Source organism: Alligator sinensis, unplaced genomic scaffold, assembly GCF_000455745.1.
Source record: "Alligator sinensis unplaced genomic scaffold, ASM45574v1 scaffold952_1, whole genome shotgun sequence".
NCBI classification, from domain to species: Eukaryota; Metazoa; Chordata; order Crocodylia; family Alligatoridae; genus Alligator; species Alligator sinensis.
The window spans coordinates 259,671-277,684 of record NW_005841999.1 but is presented as its reverse complement, the minus strand read 5'-3'; the positions used below and the strand labels follow the sequence as shown (position 1 = coordinate 277,684).

The 18,014-nt window shown below is 39.2% G+C and overlaps 1 protein-coding gene across 12 annotated transcripts in view; it reads right to left on the bottom strand.

The window, feature by feature from the left end:
- Positions 1-18,014, bottom strand: part of NEXN (nexilin F-actin binding protein) — a 41,866-nt gene that overhangs the window by 9,466 nt on the left and 14,386 nt on the right. For 3 of the 12 annotated variants that reach the window (XM_025201601.1, XM_025201610.1, XM_025201602.1), the window contains exons 2-9: positions 15,621-15,755; positions 13,588-13,779; positions 13,311-13,386; positions 13,076-13,224; positions 10,354-10,395; positions 8,684-8,872; positions 8,423-8,596; positions 5,414-5,602 (exon numbers count right to left, since the gene is read on the bottom strand). In XM_025201601.1, the coding sequence (XP_025057386.1) occupies positions 5,414-5,602; positions 8,423-8,596; positions 8,684-8,872; positions 10,354-10,395; positions 13,076-13,224; positions 13,311-13,386; positions 13,588-13,779; positions 15,621-15,647 (1,038 nt within the window). In that variant the 5' untranslated portion in view covers positions 15,648-15,755. The remainder of the gene's footprint in view (positions 1-5,413; positions 5,603-8,422; positions 8,597-8,683; positions 8,873-10,353; positions 10,396-13,075; positions 13,225-13,310; positions 13,387-13,587; positions 13,780-15,620; positions 15,756-18,014) is intronic. The other 9 variants (XM_025201608.1, XM_025201609.1, XM_006021603.3 and 6 more) reach the window with 8 other exon arrangements.

The window sequence follows — 18,014 nt, the reverse complement described above, 5'->3', positions numbered from 1 at the left end:
ATGGGGTGAGAGACAGTGTCGAAGGCCTTCCTAAAGTCCAGAAAGACTACGACCACTGCTACCCCTGTGTCTAAGGATTTTGTGACCTGGTCATAGGAGGCCACCAGGTTGGTCTGACAGGACCTGCCTCTAATGAACCCATGTTGGTTGCCCCTAAGCATAATCTCCCCTGCTGGCCCCTCGTGGACATGCACCAGGGTAATTCTCTCAAAAAGCTTACCCACAACCGAGGTAAGGCTCATTAGTCTATAGTTTCCTGGGTCCTCCTTCCTCCCTTTTTTGAAAATGGGAACCACATTGGCCCTTTCCCAGTCCTCTGGCACCTCGCCAGAGTACCATGGGTGCTCGTAAAGTCGTGCCAGGGGTCCCGCAATGACCTCTGCTAATTCCCTCAGCACTCTGGGGTGGAGATTGTCAGGACCAGCTGATTTACATATGTCCAGTCCCTCCAGAAGTTCCCTGACTAGATCCTCACTGACCTTAGGCCTGGGTGTGCCTCCCCTGGGCCTACAGAGGTCCCAGTGGGGGGTGACGCGATCCCTGCTCAGGAAAATGGAGGCAAGGAAATTGTTAAATAGGTTAGCTTTGTCATCTGGTGCGATGACTGGATTTCCTAGCATGTCTTGCAGAGGCCCCACATTACCCAGTACCTTCTTTTTACCCTATGTATTTAAAAAAGGACTTCTTGTTGTCCTTGATCTGGGTAGCTAGCCCCATCTCACACCCTGGAATATAAAACACCTTGTTTTTGAAAAGAAAAAAAATCTTCCTGTTGTGAGTAGCAGCTGCTAGGGAGCTGAGTGCTTGTTGTCCTGCTCCCAAGGAGTTGTGTGCAGAATTTATTTTCACTTTTGCCCATAACTGGCAGACACTGTCCTTACCATATTTCTGATATATAATGTGCACTCAAATTTCTAGCTGCTACGTTTTAGGGGAAATGTGGATTGTGTGCATATGAAAATCCCCTTAACGCTAGTATGTTTCAGGCTCCCTCCCCACTCTCACCCCACTTCATATTTCTTTAATTTACAAATTCAGATCTCATCTCGCTAGGGAACAGGGATGATTAGAGAACAAGTGAAAACAGAGGTCATCCAAACAGATGAAAGCTGAGCAACTGTAACTCTTATCGCTATTTACCATCCCCGCTGAGTCCCAACATGGTTGTACAGCTGTCTGCCTTTGAGATTCAAAAACTCTGCTCACCCAAAGGTGTTCCAATTCACAGTAAGCAGGGAAAACCACCCCCACCGCAAGTCTTCCACAAACACTAGAGAAAGTTTAGAAGCGGAAACAATGCTTCTATTTGAGAAAATGGCCTTTCAGATTAAACAATAGCATTTCTAAACTAATTTTTAGTTCACTTTTCTAGCTCTCTGAATATGGCATAATATCTGCTGCCTTTTAACTTCATCTGGAATCACTCTTCTGCATCTTCTCTTGTTGGTCTCCCTATTCCCTATTTTTTTACCTGCCCTTCTGAGTACTACTCTTTTTCCCTCCTATGTAGATCTCTGATATGGTCTTGTGAGCCTCCCGCTGCTCTCGCTCCCAGTTCTTCAGGTTGCTATGCGGCCAGCCTATTTGCTAAGATGAACCAAGTCAGCAGATGACAAAGACCCAGACTTAAAATCTGTCTCGTTTCATTTAATGAAAATAAACAAAATGCGACTGTCAGTTACAGGTTGCTTGGCCTTGAAAGAAAGCAAGCAAATAACCACCTTTTAGACATTTTAAGAAATGTAAAAACCTTTTTTTGACATTTTGTTAGGTCATATATGTCTGTTGTTTCAGATAAACTGGAAGTCGAACTGAACAGGAAGAGCAAGGGTTTGACAGCAATCCGTAGATTTTGAAAGAATAGAAATAAAGTGAGAAGGGTGTTGACTGGAGCTCCAAATGAGCAATCTGTTTCTACAGCTTCAAAAAGAAGTCGAACTAATGGGCAGTAGAACAGTAGTATCTCTGCTGCAGACCCAACAAAATCAGCAGAATTGCACTAGGTCTGAGTTTAGCCCAATGTGTCCAATTCATCAAATGTTCTGTTTCACATTTTAATAGGTAGGGCAAAATACTCTATTCTTATTCTTAATTCTTCTCTAACCTGAGAAATAAAAAAAAATGTTCTATAAATTGCCATATTCTCCAGTACTTGTGGAGTCTAAATGAACCAATGAGGTAACATATGAGGAAGAAGAGATTTTTGGATCACTGCACAAAGCATCTTTCTTTTGGGCTATTAAATGGAAATAAAATGGTGAGGCAAGAGCCTGAAGGTGACTAACAATGCTGGGAAAAGCTGGTGCGGTCTGAGGGTGAGGGAATACATTGCAAGATCCTTTGGAATAAAGGTGGAGATGTCTTACTCTAGCTACAACTGTTAAAAGGCAAATCGAGATGCAAGTGGACATAAACGGTGTCTACAGATACAGGGGAAAAAACGGCACTTACAGATGTAGAATAACAATAGCCAAGCACAGCACATGCTCAGAAGAGGCACTGCGTTAGTTGGACCTGGCTCATATATATCGGGCACTCCAGTGTGGCTTTTTGGTGCTTTTCTCTAATAGCTAATTGAGTCAGCTTTAGATAAAAGCACCAAAAAGCCCTGCTGAGGCACCCAGTCTGATGCTGTACAGCTGGATCAAACTAACACATTTGCCTCTTCCAGTAAAGCACTGTTTTCTTTTGTTTTGTTTTTCACATCTGTCAGCACCCAAAATGCTACTTAGATCATTTTTTAAACTTTAAAAAAAGTCTTAATCTGGTGGAAGGGAAAAAGGTGAGCTGGAGGGAGACAGGTGGACCTGACCTATGTTTAAATTTTAGGTTCTGTGATTCATTTAAAACGAATCTATAACTATGAAAGTACTTAAAATACCAGAAGGAATGCATCTCTCTGCACAGCTGCTTTACATTTTTTGGTCATCTTCAAGTAGAAGCACAGGCACCTGAATTCAGGCTAGGAAGTTTAAGCGTTGAGAAATATTCTTAGATAGTGTTTTATAAAATATACTTTAGTAAATTTAAGACACTGTATTTGGCTAACTTAGATTTAAAAATCTTAGACGTTTTTGGTGATTGCTACACAGTCAGTCATATTATCCATATAACAGGTAATTGAATTCCCAGATAGTTTAAATGAAAGTTTTGCTTGTTCTACAATTCATGCTATCCTGTAAAAACTTGCCTTTCTTTTACAGGACAACTTGAACCAGATCCTATTCTATTCCATCTATCAGACAGCTAAGTGGCACTTAGCATCTAAGCCTCTAAATGCAATCCTATTTCACCCTGCTCAAGTCCCTGGAAACTGTATCTGCATCTACTTTTTAATGCACCTTCCCCTTAGCTTTCAAACTAAGTTACAAAAAGAGAGAGGAGGAGAAAGCCCCAACCAAGGAGTTAAGTAATTTGAAATAAATTGCATTTTTAACTGATCCTTTTAGCCACTTTGGTGTCTAATTGGTGGGCCAATATATGGTCCTTAATATGTAAGGCAGTTTTGGGAATAGTTTGAATGTAAGCTTTGGCTCACTGTAATCTTCAGGGCCTTCTTCCTCTTATCCAACTTGAAGTATTCACATTGCTGCTGTAACTGACTGTCCCACAGGAAAGCAGCTTCACTGATCTGTTGCTCTTGCTAGAACTAGTGCTTTCAACTTAAAAGCAGGTTCTATTTTAATTCTGCTGTAGCTTTTATCAAAATGAAAAGGATAACACTTCCAAGGAAATAATGGCTGCAACTACCCTTTTAATCGCCTGCTGAGTGTTCACAAAAAATAATCCAACTATGCCACAGCAGTACTCAGTGTTCATCTTATTTTATCTTTTGGCTTCACTTCTCACTTTTGCCCTTTCTAGGCTGAGGATGGCTTGCAGGCCATCTACACATGTCTCTTGCTCAAACTGCTTTTTTTTTTTTAATTCTCTTGCTAGTCTATGGGTAGGCTAAACCCCTGATCTATGTTCTAGTTTTTATTCCTGTTTAAATTGGGGAAAACATTGGCTGTAGTGGTCTTAAAACAGGTTTCATACAAGAGCTATGATAGGGATAATTTAATTCTTTGAATTCTGGAGGTAACAATTTCAATATGCAAATAGCACAAGTGTTTCTCGTTAAGACTACAGTTGAGAACATAGGAATTGCCACGTTCAACTAGACCAGTATTATATTTAGTTCAGTAGCAGCTGCTTTTCAGAAGGGGTAAGACACATACCATACAAAACAACTGAAGAATAATCTGCTGATGTGGAAAGTTTTTCTTAATCTCCATTAGTGAGAGTGGCTTTTGCCCAAAAGCATGGAGAGGTTATATCCCTTCTGAAATACTAAGTTGCACATACTTTTAATTTGTAAAAATGTTCAGTGTTTTTCTTTTTAAAAAAGAATGGATAATTCTGCAGTGACAACATCAGAATGGAGCTCTCTGCCACACCCTCCACGGCGGGATGGCTTTACAGACTTTTGGTGAAATCGGAATAAAATTTAAAATATCTTATGTGGGTCATCTCTAAGGAACGTGAGTTTGATTAAATTTGTTTTCTGTTTGATGCTTGGCTAATGCATCATCAGAAGACTGTGCTATTTCTGCCCTTAGTTGTCCTAACTGATTTGCCTAAAATATACAGCAGTAAGACTTGGTCTTGCTGTTGAAACTTAGGGCACCTATATAGGCGGATTGAGGCTGCTCCGACACGCTGTAATTACAGCGTGTCAGAGCAGACTTGATTAATCTGACACGCTGTAATTACTACGCTCCAGCAGACTCCAGCATCATGTGTATCAGCGTTCCCACGGTGAAAAATGGTGGTGGGGGTACTTTAAAGCTCATTCGACAAGCTTTAATTAAAGCACCCCCGCCACCATTTTTCAGCTCAGGGACACTGATACACATGACGCTCTGGGTGTTTTAGTGGCTCTTCGCTCAAAGCCACTCTAATTAAAGTGGCACTCCCCTTCCTCCTGCTCCCAGAGCACGTGTATAAGGCGCTTAGTGTGGTCTTAAAAAGGAATATACGTTGGAAAAATAGGGGCACCCACAAAAAGATACCGTCTCTTCTATGGGATCTCTCTAACGTTTCATTGAGATAATTCCTGTTTTTCATATTCTGATATTATGGTGTAATGCTATTTGTTGCAAACACTAACTTTGATGTTATTTTAAATTATGAGGATTTACTTTCTAGGTTGATTATAAGTTGGTTTTTTTTGGTGGGGGGAGGGGTTGTTGGGGGTTTTTTTGGCTCTCTCAACTCATTTAGCTATCAAGAGGGCTCACTGCCTGATATTAGTTGAATTTATGAAGCAATTGAAAAATACACTCCTGAAGAGCTGTTATGATGTTATGCCATTTCCAGAGGTGTACCCTACTGGCAGAAATCAGAGATGAAAAAAATCCTTATATCCTACCATAGTCCTCCTGGCTTCAGCAAATGCCCTTTTCTCTTCTTCTATGCGTCGTCTTGCTTCTTCTTCTGCTTTCCTTTTTTCCTCTTCTCTCCTCTGTCTTTCTAACTCCTCAAAACTGAGTTTGAGTTTACCAGGACGGAACTCTTTGATAGAACTTTCAGCTGCTTTATCGTACTCTTCATCATTTGCCTTAAGGAAGAAACGATTTAGAAATTCTTTCCTATCAGACTTTTGTATAAAAAAAAAATATTCTAAAAAACATTCCTGATTGGAATTTTCTATGGTAATTTTTTCTTACAGATAAAAAATTCTTAAGAATAAAATGTCTTGGGTTTCAGCCACAGGGAAGAAAGAAAAGCTCACTCTAGGACATGTGTAAACCTCAAGTCCATCTCAAACCCTATACACTCCTTTCCCTTACTCTGCTCACCTGAATGCTATGGCGTTTAAGGTGCTCAGTTAAATTGTAGATATCTTATTTTATTTGATGGTAGTTTAATAATGTACACTTATGCTGCAGATACAATATTGCACTAGCAGAATGTGGACTTGATTTATGTTTTAAGGGTAGGATAATTGTGATGTCAATTTGGGAGAACGGTGACAATTCAATTTAGGGAACAGGCCTAATACTGAGTAGTAAAACATATGTTGCTGTATTTGATATTATGTTGTTAGACATTTTGTAGTTGTGTAACCTTAATGGGCCTTTTGCTTGTATGAAAACAGATAGGATGGTAGTCTCTAGTTGCACGTAAATTACTTTCCCTCAGATGCAGATTAGTTAGAAAAGATTACAATTGTTTATTTTCCTAATACAACATTAATAGAATTTACTTCTAGTGCAAATTGAGATTGTCATTTCTGTTCTTCCAGAAAATGAAACATCAGTGAAGAGTGGAAAGAAGCAGCTTCAGCTTTTTTGGTGTTGCCCTTCTCCATTATTATTAGCAATAGAAGTTTGGGAATTTGCAGATTGCAAATAAGAATGAAAGCAAGCACTATCCTTGGACTATTCCTTTAATTATTGTGTGTCTATGGAGAAAATGAATGCATGAACTATGGAGCAGTACTCCAGATGGCTATACTGTCTAACCATCATGGCAATGGGCTGCTTGTCAGACAGCTGTGAAAGTTATAAGACTTCAAGATTTTGATTGGAATTACCACAGTGGGTTTGTAATGATAATACTGGAAAGCTGTCCCCTTTAACATCAAACTAATGACCCTAATGTCAAGCACTTGAAAACCAAAGATGGACCAACCTACAGATTTTGGCTCCAGGATCAGATCTGGATTTTAATCCTATACATATATTTGGAGGCTTTCTGCTTTTGATCACCACCAACTGGATTCTACTGTAAATTTTCAGGGTTTCAATGTATTAGGGTATAAGTTTGCATAATTCTATATCTTTTAAAAACAGCACTGTAAAGCAATGTCACCTCAAGCATCACATTTTGTCTGGGATTAACGTAGCAGAATCAAACTGGTTTTGATCAGTTTGACTCAGCTAAGCCATTTACACTGTCAAATTGTTGGGCCTTCACACATGCAGGACAGAAGTGAACAGGCAGGGATTGTTTGTCTGCAGCAGTCCCAGGCTCACAAAGGAGGCGTTGGAGCTCTGGCCTTAAAGTACCACTGACAATAACAGTCAAAACGTGGGTAACCGTGACTTACATAATGTTTAGTTTTAAAAAATACTGATACCCATAAGTAGGGATTTACCAAACTTGAGGAGGCGGCTGGCCAATTTCACAGGCAGATCGTGTAACTGGCTGCCATTTTTGTAGAGTTGAGTGTGGCAGGGCCCCATCACAGCTCTGATTGGCCGAGAGGCCCCGGCAGTCCTGCCCTTTACCACAGATTGCTGGATGACCTAAAACGGAAGTTTAATTACCCTGATTAAGCCCAGAGAAGCCATTCATCCATGTTTAATAATGCGTGGATTAATGGCTTTCCTTAGCTTAATCAGGGTAATTATGCTGTGGTTTCAGACCATCCGCAGGTGGGGAGGCTGCAAGCAGCTGCCCCAGGGTTTCAGGCTGACAGGCAGGTAGCTGGGAGGCTGCAAGCTGCTGTACCAGGGTCCAAGGAGCTTCAGCCCAGCTCATTGCTGGCAGTGGGTGCATGTGTGCAATGAGGTGGGCCAGGGCTTCACAGATCCTAGTGCAGCTGCTTGCAGCCTCCCTGCTTGTGCTGCAAGCAGCCCCTCTCCTTGCCCATGCTCCAAGACTGCAGGGCTTTCCACCCTTTTCTCTGCTTGCTGGTAAGTTTGGTTCTTGGGGTTTTGTTTGTTGGTTTTTTGCAGCGAGCCCACCATTTTTTGCAGAGCCTGCCCAATGTAACATTTTCCACAAAAATATTAAAGTATATATTTTAAATATATATTTATGTATATGTGAATGTGAAAGGGCTAAGTTTTTCACATTCCCAAAGTGTAGACTTTAAGAACGCCAAAAATCACAGGAGTTGGCAATACTGAAACACGCAATAGCAATTTCAGTAGGTCCGTACCCATAAATATGATAAATTTATCACAAGTAGTTTAATTTCAATGACTATAGAATTCCCTAAGAATAAAAATTAGATTCAGTTTAGGAATAAATCAAAATCTCTTCATACTCTTTTATACAACTGTTGTTTTGATTCTAAAGATACTAAAAGGTAGTTTTACAAGGTACTGCAGTATGATATAATGCAGAAACTTTTTGTAAGAATGGCTGTGAATGTTGGCACACTTTTAAGAACAGGATGTTTTATACATATCAGAAGATTGTTTAAAAGACTATGAATCAATACATAGAATAAAGTCAGAAAGTATATTTTTAAACTGATGGTGACATCAACGCTAACCTGTGAATAGTTAACACCTCATGGTAAGTCTAACAGTTTGAAATAAAATCCAGGTATAAAAAAGCAAAAGAATTCAGATGCATGAAAGGGCGTACTTGTATCCAACATAAGCAAGAAACTTCCATAACTGTGAATAAAGCATTAATTTACCATTTGTTGTCTAGCTTCTTCAAAGGCGCGTCTTTCCTCTTCTAAACGTTGTCTTGCTTCTTCCTCTGCTTGCCGTCTTTGATTTTCTTGTCTCTGTCTTTCCAATTCTTCAAATGTTACTTTCAGTTTCCCAGAAGACAGGGGTTCACGTCTTTCAGTGTCTTCATTTTCATCCTATATAACAAACAAAGCCATTAATTAAATACAGTTTTAAACATTAAACTCCTGTTTCCTAAGAATTATTTACAATGATTTATTTACCATGACAAATGAAAGACACTTGGCTTCTTTTAGAGATTGTTTCTGTTCCTCATATCTTAATTTTTCCTCTTCATGCTTTCTTTCTTCTTCTCTTTCTTTTCCTACGTCGTCAGCACTTATTTTCATCTTTCCAGGTGTTTTGTTAGGTTTTACAGGCACTACTGTCACCAGCAATGAATCGTCTCCTTCCTATTGTTAAAAATAAACTTTTTTCCATAAATATTGACTTTGAAGTTGTCTGTTTGCATGTGGAACTGCCATCGTTACCTGTATTTGCCAAAGTTTCCAAAAGTACAGTGAGAGGTGTACTATGAGCAGAACTAGTACCCAACACAAATCCCATCTTCCAGTGCTACTGACAGCTGTTAATTTTCTTCTGACAACAGAAGGCCCTGAAAACAATTCTGTTTTAAATTGTAAATGTAGTTGGCAAATGTGCAGAGAACTTGGAGTATCTTCATTGACAGGTGAACTTATCTACAACTATCTGTAGCTGTTCAAAATTTCAGCAACTCTTGTTTGAAGATGTAGCAAATGCAAGTCCATCCCAGTTGTAAAGTGTTATGTCTGACATACACTCTGCATAGAAAAAAGCCTGTGAAGAATGTTGCTTCCAATATCTTTCTATTCGGAGAGAAATATGTGGCTAAAAATAGTCTGTGAAGTAACAAGCAGTCTGCAATTTTATTTAGGCAAAGCACCCATTAAAGTCGATGGGAATTTTATCTTGGCTAAGAAGTCTAAGATTTCTGAATGCATTTGCATGTCCAGTCACAACAATATCTAGGTTCAAGCCATTAGTAATTTTTTCAAGAGATAAAAGTTGTGCAGTATTCAAGTGTCTGATTATAGCAATGCTGACATCTCATTTCAAGAACATATGGAGGTGTCTTGCAAAAGGAATTAATATATATTAAGTATCCTACAATATGGTTTTATGAAAATAAACCAAATACAATTAAAGAGATACTGCCAAGTAATTTCTCTTTATTTATAAACGTCAGAACTGCCTTTAGACACTTCAGTAAAAATAGTAGGGTTTTGTCTAGCTTTTTTTTTTTTAATATAAACATCCCCTTGTTATGCTGAAAATACAACCACAAAGTATTTTGTTAGCACATAAGTAAAACTCTGCTAACAAAATAGGCAGGTTTGTTTAGTCAATATACACTATCCAAGCTTAAATTGCAATAAGTAAACCAAAACATACAATTGTTAAGCTTTCATTGCCATTTAACATGCTTACATTGACAGTATCCCTTTTTAATTTAAATCTTATCAAAGGCAAAGAGCTTTAAAGGTGATTTTTTTTCAAAGCCACCAGTAATTTAGATGCCCATTTCTCCTATGGGTATCCAAAACATTTTGGTAGCTTTAAAAGTCTAAGTCTTAGCTACTCTTAATACTGTTTTTTCTTGTAGCTTTTCATAGACAAATAAGTTTTAAACTAATTTTAAAACTAGAATAAGTTAGCCTCAGCTATAGTTCCACAGTTACCAAGCTCCTTCTATGCAGCGCAAAAAATATTTCTTCAGGTACCTGGTCTTGTTACAGAATTTTAATGAAAAGTTAAGTGCATCCCTTTTTGTTACCTTATTACAGCAATAAAAACAAAGTGATAAGAAGTAAAAAGGTAGGTGAATGTGTCTTTGAAAAAAATATCTGATTACCTCCGATGCTGATTCAGTTCCCGTATTGTTTAAGTCCTCAATCTATTAAATGAGAATTTCATAGAATTACATTACTTTCGCTCTTTGCCTTGAGTTTTCAAACATAAAAATAAAAATATTTGCATCAATCATGATATGTATGTTGCATTTAAGTTTACAAATCTTTAGGATGAACTGGAGAGACTTCATTCTCAATGCATTTCGCTGTCTGATTTCAACCTGACATCAAATGTTAATGCATAGATTGTACACCATGTTCTAACCCACGGGGTGCGTCTACATGTGATGCTACATTGCTGTAGCAGCACACTACGGTGACACCACAAACCGTGACACCACAGCTACGTCACCGTAGCAACGTGCTCCCTCAGTATAGTGCATTGCTATGGTGACGTAGGGGCGAAAACCATGCATCACTGGCATGGCACAGTAACAGCTGTTACTGTACTATCGTTTAGTGAGCCTCTTGGAAGTACTAAATGATGGTGCCATAACAGCGCCATAGGGGCGTGTAGACATGCCCACAGTGTTGGTCCTGGGACAGTTCTGAGAAATTCAGTTTACTATACTAGGAAATGTAAAGTCCAAATCTAGCATATCAATGTGATGCAGTATTTGAAATGCAGTGCATTAATACAGATTTCTTGCATATGTGTTCCATAACTATGCAAAAAACTACTGAGGCAACCTGTTGCCTATCAGAGTAATTTGATCCTTCCCTGCCAATCCTCTTTACAAGAAAGACCATCTTCCCTACATTCATTTTATAGTCTTGACATGAGTTTTTTATTTTTTACTTTTTTTTAATTAGTATAGCTGTTTTTCTGAGTACGGATGTACATAGTTCTATTTTGCAAAGTAACTAAACTTGAGAACCGATAGTGAAAGAGTATTAACATTCAGCAGAATTTACACAAGTTAACAATGTTATTTCAACAGAAGATAGTAGCTAAGCTATTGTTAGATATTCACCCAATAAAAATGCTCTTCTCACTTTTGAGGAAAAACAGATCTCTGGTTAATTAAATACTTGCTTATGGTCTTAGACTATGCACTGAGACTGTTAGGACCAGATTCAGAAAAGGACTCAGATGCCTAAAGCCTGCCCAAATCCAAGCCTGCAATCCAAAAACACCTACTTAATTGCTGTCTAACCCTAACCCTTGCTAAGTGTCTGCCTCCCTGTTGGTTTTGAAATTTTCTAGGTGTCTCCAGTTCTACTTCTCTGCATGGCCAAAACTGTCCTGGTCCAAACAGTATGGTGCCTAACTCTTGCCTAAATTCCACTGGGAACCAGAAACCAGCACTCTGAGGAGCCTGATGTGAGTACAGCTACCAAAGGCCTGGCAGGATCTAGTTCTCAAAAACAAGCCTGCTGAAGTTGGGCCACTGAGGAGAAAAGAATGCAAGCCAGAGGTAGGGCCAGGCTGTAATCTAGTGTTCAGGCTTTTGCTGATAAGTGGGGAGTTGGGAGTTCTAGTCTAACCTCCCAAACTTGCTTAGGTACTTTATATTAAACAGCCACGGGATTAAAAACAAAAGTCATTCAGAGAAGAGAGGCCGAAACTCAGCACAGGACAGTCCTGGGTTCTAGTCCAACTCCCCTGGATTATTTGTGTGCTTTCTCACCTCTCCCCAGCCCTGACATCCCAATAATGTTAACACAAATCACACAAACAGTCTTGAGAGATCAAACCCACAACTCCTCATTACCAGGTAAATGTCTAACCACTAGGCTACAGCAGCTAACCCTTTTGTGTGCTTTCTTTTTTTGGCCCAAAGAATCTTGCACTTCTGCTTGCTGCCCTGATGGAGGTACCTCTTCTCCCACTTTGGAGAGGAGCAGGGGTTCAGAATCATCCCACTGCCTACTGACTCCTATTGGTTAGCTGCTCAGCCTGAAGGCTTTTCAAACTGCTCTTCTGAGATGACTAACTGCCCACGCGCTGTCAAAGCAGTCTCTGTGCCCAACTCTGCATTCTGGACTCCATTCTAGGAGCTTGGAACTACAAGCCAGGCATTACATAGCTTAACTTTGCAAGTGCCTAAGCTCCTTACAACAGGGAGAGTGGGGAAGGAGAGGACAGACCTCATTTCTGAGTTCTAAAAAAGATAAAATTAGGCTTGAGGGCATCAGTTAGAGTTGGAAGATAGCCATTTCAATATTTAACAGTATTGATATCCACAATGACAGAATAAAACATGATTGAACCATCACCCTTGTAAGTTAAGTAGCATTTATTGTACAATTAATCTACAACAGCACTTATAAGTCATACTCAGTAATACACTTGTAAGCAGAAAGTAGCATCTTGTGTCTGGAACAAGGGCTTACCCTTGTTAATATAAGGAATTATTTAAAACTGACTTATTTGACTCTATAAACTTAACTGTAAATCCAATCCCAGGTCTATACCAAGCCTGCACCTGTCTGGGTCACCCCTATCCCCATTTTTAATCAGTACCAGGCTTTAGCCATAACTCAAATTCAATATTTAACAAAATGTATATCCCAACTACTACTCCCATAAGTTTTCTTCAGGGGAAGGAGTTTATCTCCACATCCATTTTCTCCTTCATAGACCGCAGTCTATTTACCTGCTGTCAGAAACCTAAATCAAATCCTCATGTTGACCTGTGGATCAGTGCAAAATAGGTTTGTGGGTTTTTTTTCCTACTTGCTATGTACTTACTATTTTTATTTTGATCAAGATAAACTTACCTCCTGGGCTTTTTTTGCCAATTCTCTCTGAATTTTCCTTTTCTCAATCATATCTTGTTCAATTCTACGCTTTCTTTCTTCTTCCATTCTTTTTCTTTCTTCTTCTTGTCTTTGTTTCTCCATTTCTGCATACTTGCCTTTAACAGTTCCTATATATATATGAATGACAGAATGTAATAGTTTTATCTAATATTTAAGTCTCAAATTACGTAATCTTTTAAACCAAGTTTCTTACCAATAAGCTTTGGAACATAAGCTTTCTCTGTTTTAGACGTGTCATCTTCTTCATCAGAAGCGAGCTGTTCTTTCATCTAGTTAATTAAACAGAGAAAATAAACTATCTTTAAACATTAGAATACAAGATGCCATTGTTACATAAGATGATACAAAAAACTGAGTCTACTTATTTTCATTACCTTGAAAAATTTAAAAAATGAATTTAAAATTCTTACATAAAATACTGAACATTAGAATAAAATAATTAAAGCAAAAATATTTGCAAATAAAATGACCTCCTGCTTTCTCCTGTTCCATTCTCTCTCTCTAACATATTGTTCTTTTCTTCTTTGCTTTTCATCTCTAGATCTCCTTTGATTTCTTTCTTCCCTTGCTTTCTGCATAGCTTCAAATTTATCCTTTACATCACCCTTGCGAAGTTTAGGCACATAGGATTTTTGGACAGGTTTAGATGAAGAAAGCAGAATCTTGGTGAAAATAAAGGAGAGATGAAGATAAGAAAAAGAAAATTGAAACAGATGAAGAGAAATTATGTGATATAGACTGAATTAGAAAGAATGTAAGACTCATTAAAACAGAAAATACATATGAGATAATGATATTGTGCCACTAATGTCTACTGTTTGACTTCATCATATTTGTTTATAATCAAGTAGCAATAAACACTAAGAAATAACCTAGGTTTTTGTTAGATTCAACTACAGGAGTCCCATTTAATGGGTGAATATGTAGTTAAAACCTTGAAGTTTGAAAACATGTCCTTTTGGTGTCCATATAATTATAAAGTACATTTCCATATCACTGCTTTAGAATTACATACACCCACAGTGAAAACAAATATATACTTGACTCTATTCTTAGAAGCAAGGCTAGAATTTAGATTTTAAAAATACGCAAAGACATTAGCATCACATTTTCTAATGTGCATTTTTGGGTTTTTTGTTCAACCTTGTAACGAGTCGTCATTTCAAAATAGAAAAGGATTTTCTTATTTCCTTTAAAAATGTAAGCACATGATAGTAATAGGCAATCATTGATCCTCTGGATCATGGTGAATGCTGAAGAGGTCTAGTCAGGTGCTTGATGAATCCACTTGTATAGAGCCCATCACACCAAGACCTTCAACGTGTACATCTTGATAAGAGTTTGGAGGAGTGGAGGCTGCCCAAGACCTACCATCCCCCCTTTAGACCACTGAGACAGAATCCAAAGACCGGACTGAGTCCAGATGTTCAGTGTCTCGATGGTTGTAACTTCTGCCAGAGAGCAACAGATAAGACCTGTTGCTGACTGCCTAACACCTCAATGAGGGTGCATTTCTGTCAGGGTGATGCCCCTTAGCCTATCTCCAACCAAGGAGTACCAACAAGGCAGTGGGGACTAGGGGTTTGAAACACCCTATGCTTGCTTCATTCTGGAGGTTGCAACATGTGGGATTTTACAGGAGCTACCCCACCACTAGTAGCCCCGCCATGTTGCCACCAGGCCCTCCAGTCAGCTGCAGCTTACGGTCATACCCAGAATCAAGCACATGATATCTTTAATAGTAAATTAATATATTTATATTTTAACTGATTTATATTTTAACTTAATAGGTGTGTACATTACAGCTGAGATACTAAGCTCACTTGTCTAGTGGGGACCTGTTGTAGATATGGCTATTTCTATGCTCTCCTAACCTTTCTGTTAGGTTCCAGTTAGCATTTCTGTTGGTTCCAGTTAGCGCACTGTACACGCTTCTTACACATCTTCAAGGGCTCTGTCACTTTATATTTTGGTAACACATAATTTGTCAATAAAGAAGTACGAGTCAGTGGAAAACATGACTGAAAGTGCTGTTCTGTGTTTGATGTGCTTCTCATCTCAGTACTACATGATATCACAGTGTCAGCTATACTTGCTTTCATTCCTGTCACTGAGTTAGCATCCAAAACATTTTCTAGCAAAATTAAAATATTGTAGTCTTCATCATTTTTATCCTCAGCACTGTACTATCTTCCCTATGTTGTATCCTCACTTTGGATATTCACTTCCAGGTTTATAGAAAATCCAATGTCTTGGTTTTTTACACTGGCAAGAAGCCCAACACATTCCAGCAAATCAGATAACATGCCTTTTTTCAATCAAGTTGTTCTTTTCAAGTGCTTCTCTAGTCTTAAAATAACTGGGTACATTGCCTTTCCTTCTAGGGAGCTTTTCCTCTATTAGCCATTTGTAGCTTGAGGCTTAAAACACCAATATTTGTTTTTTTGTCAGTATCATTTGTAAATTACTACATGAATTAGAACATTTAAAATTTGATACATACCTCAGCCTTTTGTGCAATGTCATTCATAGTTGCTCGTGTGATCTGACAAGATACTTTTCAATTTTTACCTAGAAGAGATCATTGCATACCTGCTTAGAAAGACTGATGCTTTAGCTGGAGCTTCTATCACCTTTTCTATAAAAAAAAAAGCTCGTGTACTTAAAATGCCGTACCACAACTTAATCTAACCAACATACAACCGTATTTAAATGCACTGTGATTCAGTACTTGTGATATTTCTTGTAGGAAGCTCAATATTTGTGATACTAAAATTCAGAGTTACATGATATTGTGATATGTAATTCAATATTTGAACACGTCATAAATATTTCAATATGTATGAGGTATCAACATTTATCTAAAAATGATAGTTTCTTCTAGTACTTTTGAAGCGATAATTGTGCATATTGTTATTACTAATGGGGGGGAAGAAGTTTAAGTGGAACTTGAAGGACACAGGTATAACTTCTTTCTGCACCATAAACTTCCTATGTAACCTTGGGCAAATCACTAATCTTTTTGTGTTTGTTTCCCATCTGTTAGCAACATTTTCCTATCTCATGAGAAGACAAGAAGGGGGTTATATACAGCATTTACTCAAATCCAAGATGAAGTTTTTTCCTTCATTCAACATGGAGGAAAAAAAGCCCCTCATCTTGGATTTAAGTACAAAGTGCTGGGTCAGGGCCAGTCAGAGCCACAGCAGCCCCTGCCCCCTCACACCCTCAATCTGCCCCCTCCCACTCCACCTGCCTCAGTCTCTTCCCCCTGCTGTTCACTGTCAGTCACATCTTTGGCCCCATTTTGGCATTGAGCATATGGAAAGTCTGGCCCTGGCCCGGCTACATGGCAGCGGTGGCAGTAGCTTCAGTGAGGCTGGAGCTCTTGTTACTGCAACTACCTGCCCGGCCATGTTGAGGCCAGAGCTTCCATGTGCTCTATTCCCTGAGCCAGAACAGGGCCAGAGCCACACCTGACAGTAAGTGGCGGTGGGAAAGGGGGGGCAGCCCTTTGTCCCCTCCTGCAGCCTGCCCCCTACTACTGTAGCAGTGGAGAGGGGCAGTTTTAAAATTACGCTCGGATAGATTCTATACATGGAAAATTGTTACAAATTTTCCATGTATAGAATCTAATTATTGGAGGTCATCTTAAATTCAAAGCAGTCTTGAATTCGAGTAAGTATGGTAAATTTGTTAGATTAATGTGGTCTGAGAACCAGAAATACTGGTTTCTTGATCATTTGTTCAATGTTTAAAATGCACTAAATGTGTTGGGAGCCTGATCCAAAGCTCATTAATGTCAATCGGAAGGCATTTCTTTGTTTTAGTGGGTTTTAGATATAGGCCTAATACAGTGTTGCCAAAGTTTGTGGGATAAAATTCTAAAATAGTTCTCCTCGCATGTATGAGTTTGTAATTAAGAGAAATGGGGGATATTTTTCCTCCAGCAACTTTTAGCTGGGTGGAAGCAATGCCTTCTCTTCCAACTGAAGGGACTATAAGAATATGAGCTTGCTTTGAGAGGCTCTGCTGAGCACACGCTCTTTCCTACCCCCAAGCTACAAGGCTTGTTAGGCTGCAGCCTTTTCCTGGCAGGGATTGCTGTGTTCCTCCTCCTGGCAGGCAGGAGCCTGCACCCAGCTGAGCATCGTTTTTCCTGGGCCCCACCTAAACTGACTCGAGTGTTGGTTGAGCAGGAGGGACCTGAAGCTTTAACTGGCTTGGATAGTAGTTTCCTTCTTTCCTTTTAGGAGGACATGGACAGCTACATGGGAGGCAGGGGCAGCTTGGAGTGGAGGGTGGGGAAAAGGCAGGATTTGTGGAAAAGGGAAAACCAGGGTGACAGTGTGAGTGGTGAGGTGAGTTTCGGGCAGACAGAAGAGCAGTTAGAGGGACAGCAAGGGGTAGCGGGAGCAGGAGAAAGAGACTGTTGGGGGAGACACACTAGAAGTCTGATGAGGAAGAGGAGAGGCTGGAGGGGATTGTAGAAGTGAGGTGTTGCATGGTCCCTGGAGACTCTCAGCACTGGGCAAGAGTCAGTCAAGATAAGCATCTGAGGCAAGAGAAATCCAGTGTAACTTGCTGCAAGGTTTATGTATTTTGTTGTCAGGAAGGCTTGGAAGAAAGACAGTTAGTCTTGAATTATCTGGAGTAGAATGAATGGGGGAGAGGAGGAGGATTTCTGCCTCCTCCATAGGATTTGAAGTATTATTACCCCAGTGATCACAAGTACATGCAATGTCAGGGCAATGTTCTCTACTTAGAAGCAAACTATGTACTTATTCAATATGCATAATTATATAGCATGACTCTGACCCCAACTTTTTGCCAATTGTTTATGCTACACCAAACAATAGTTATTTCCATGTTAGTCAAAAATTAAATTGCACAAATG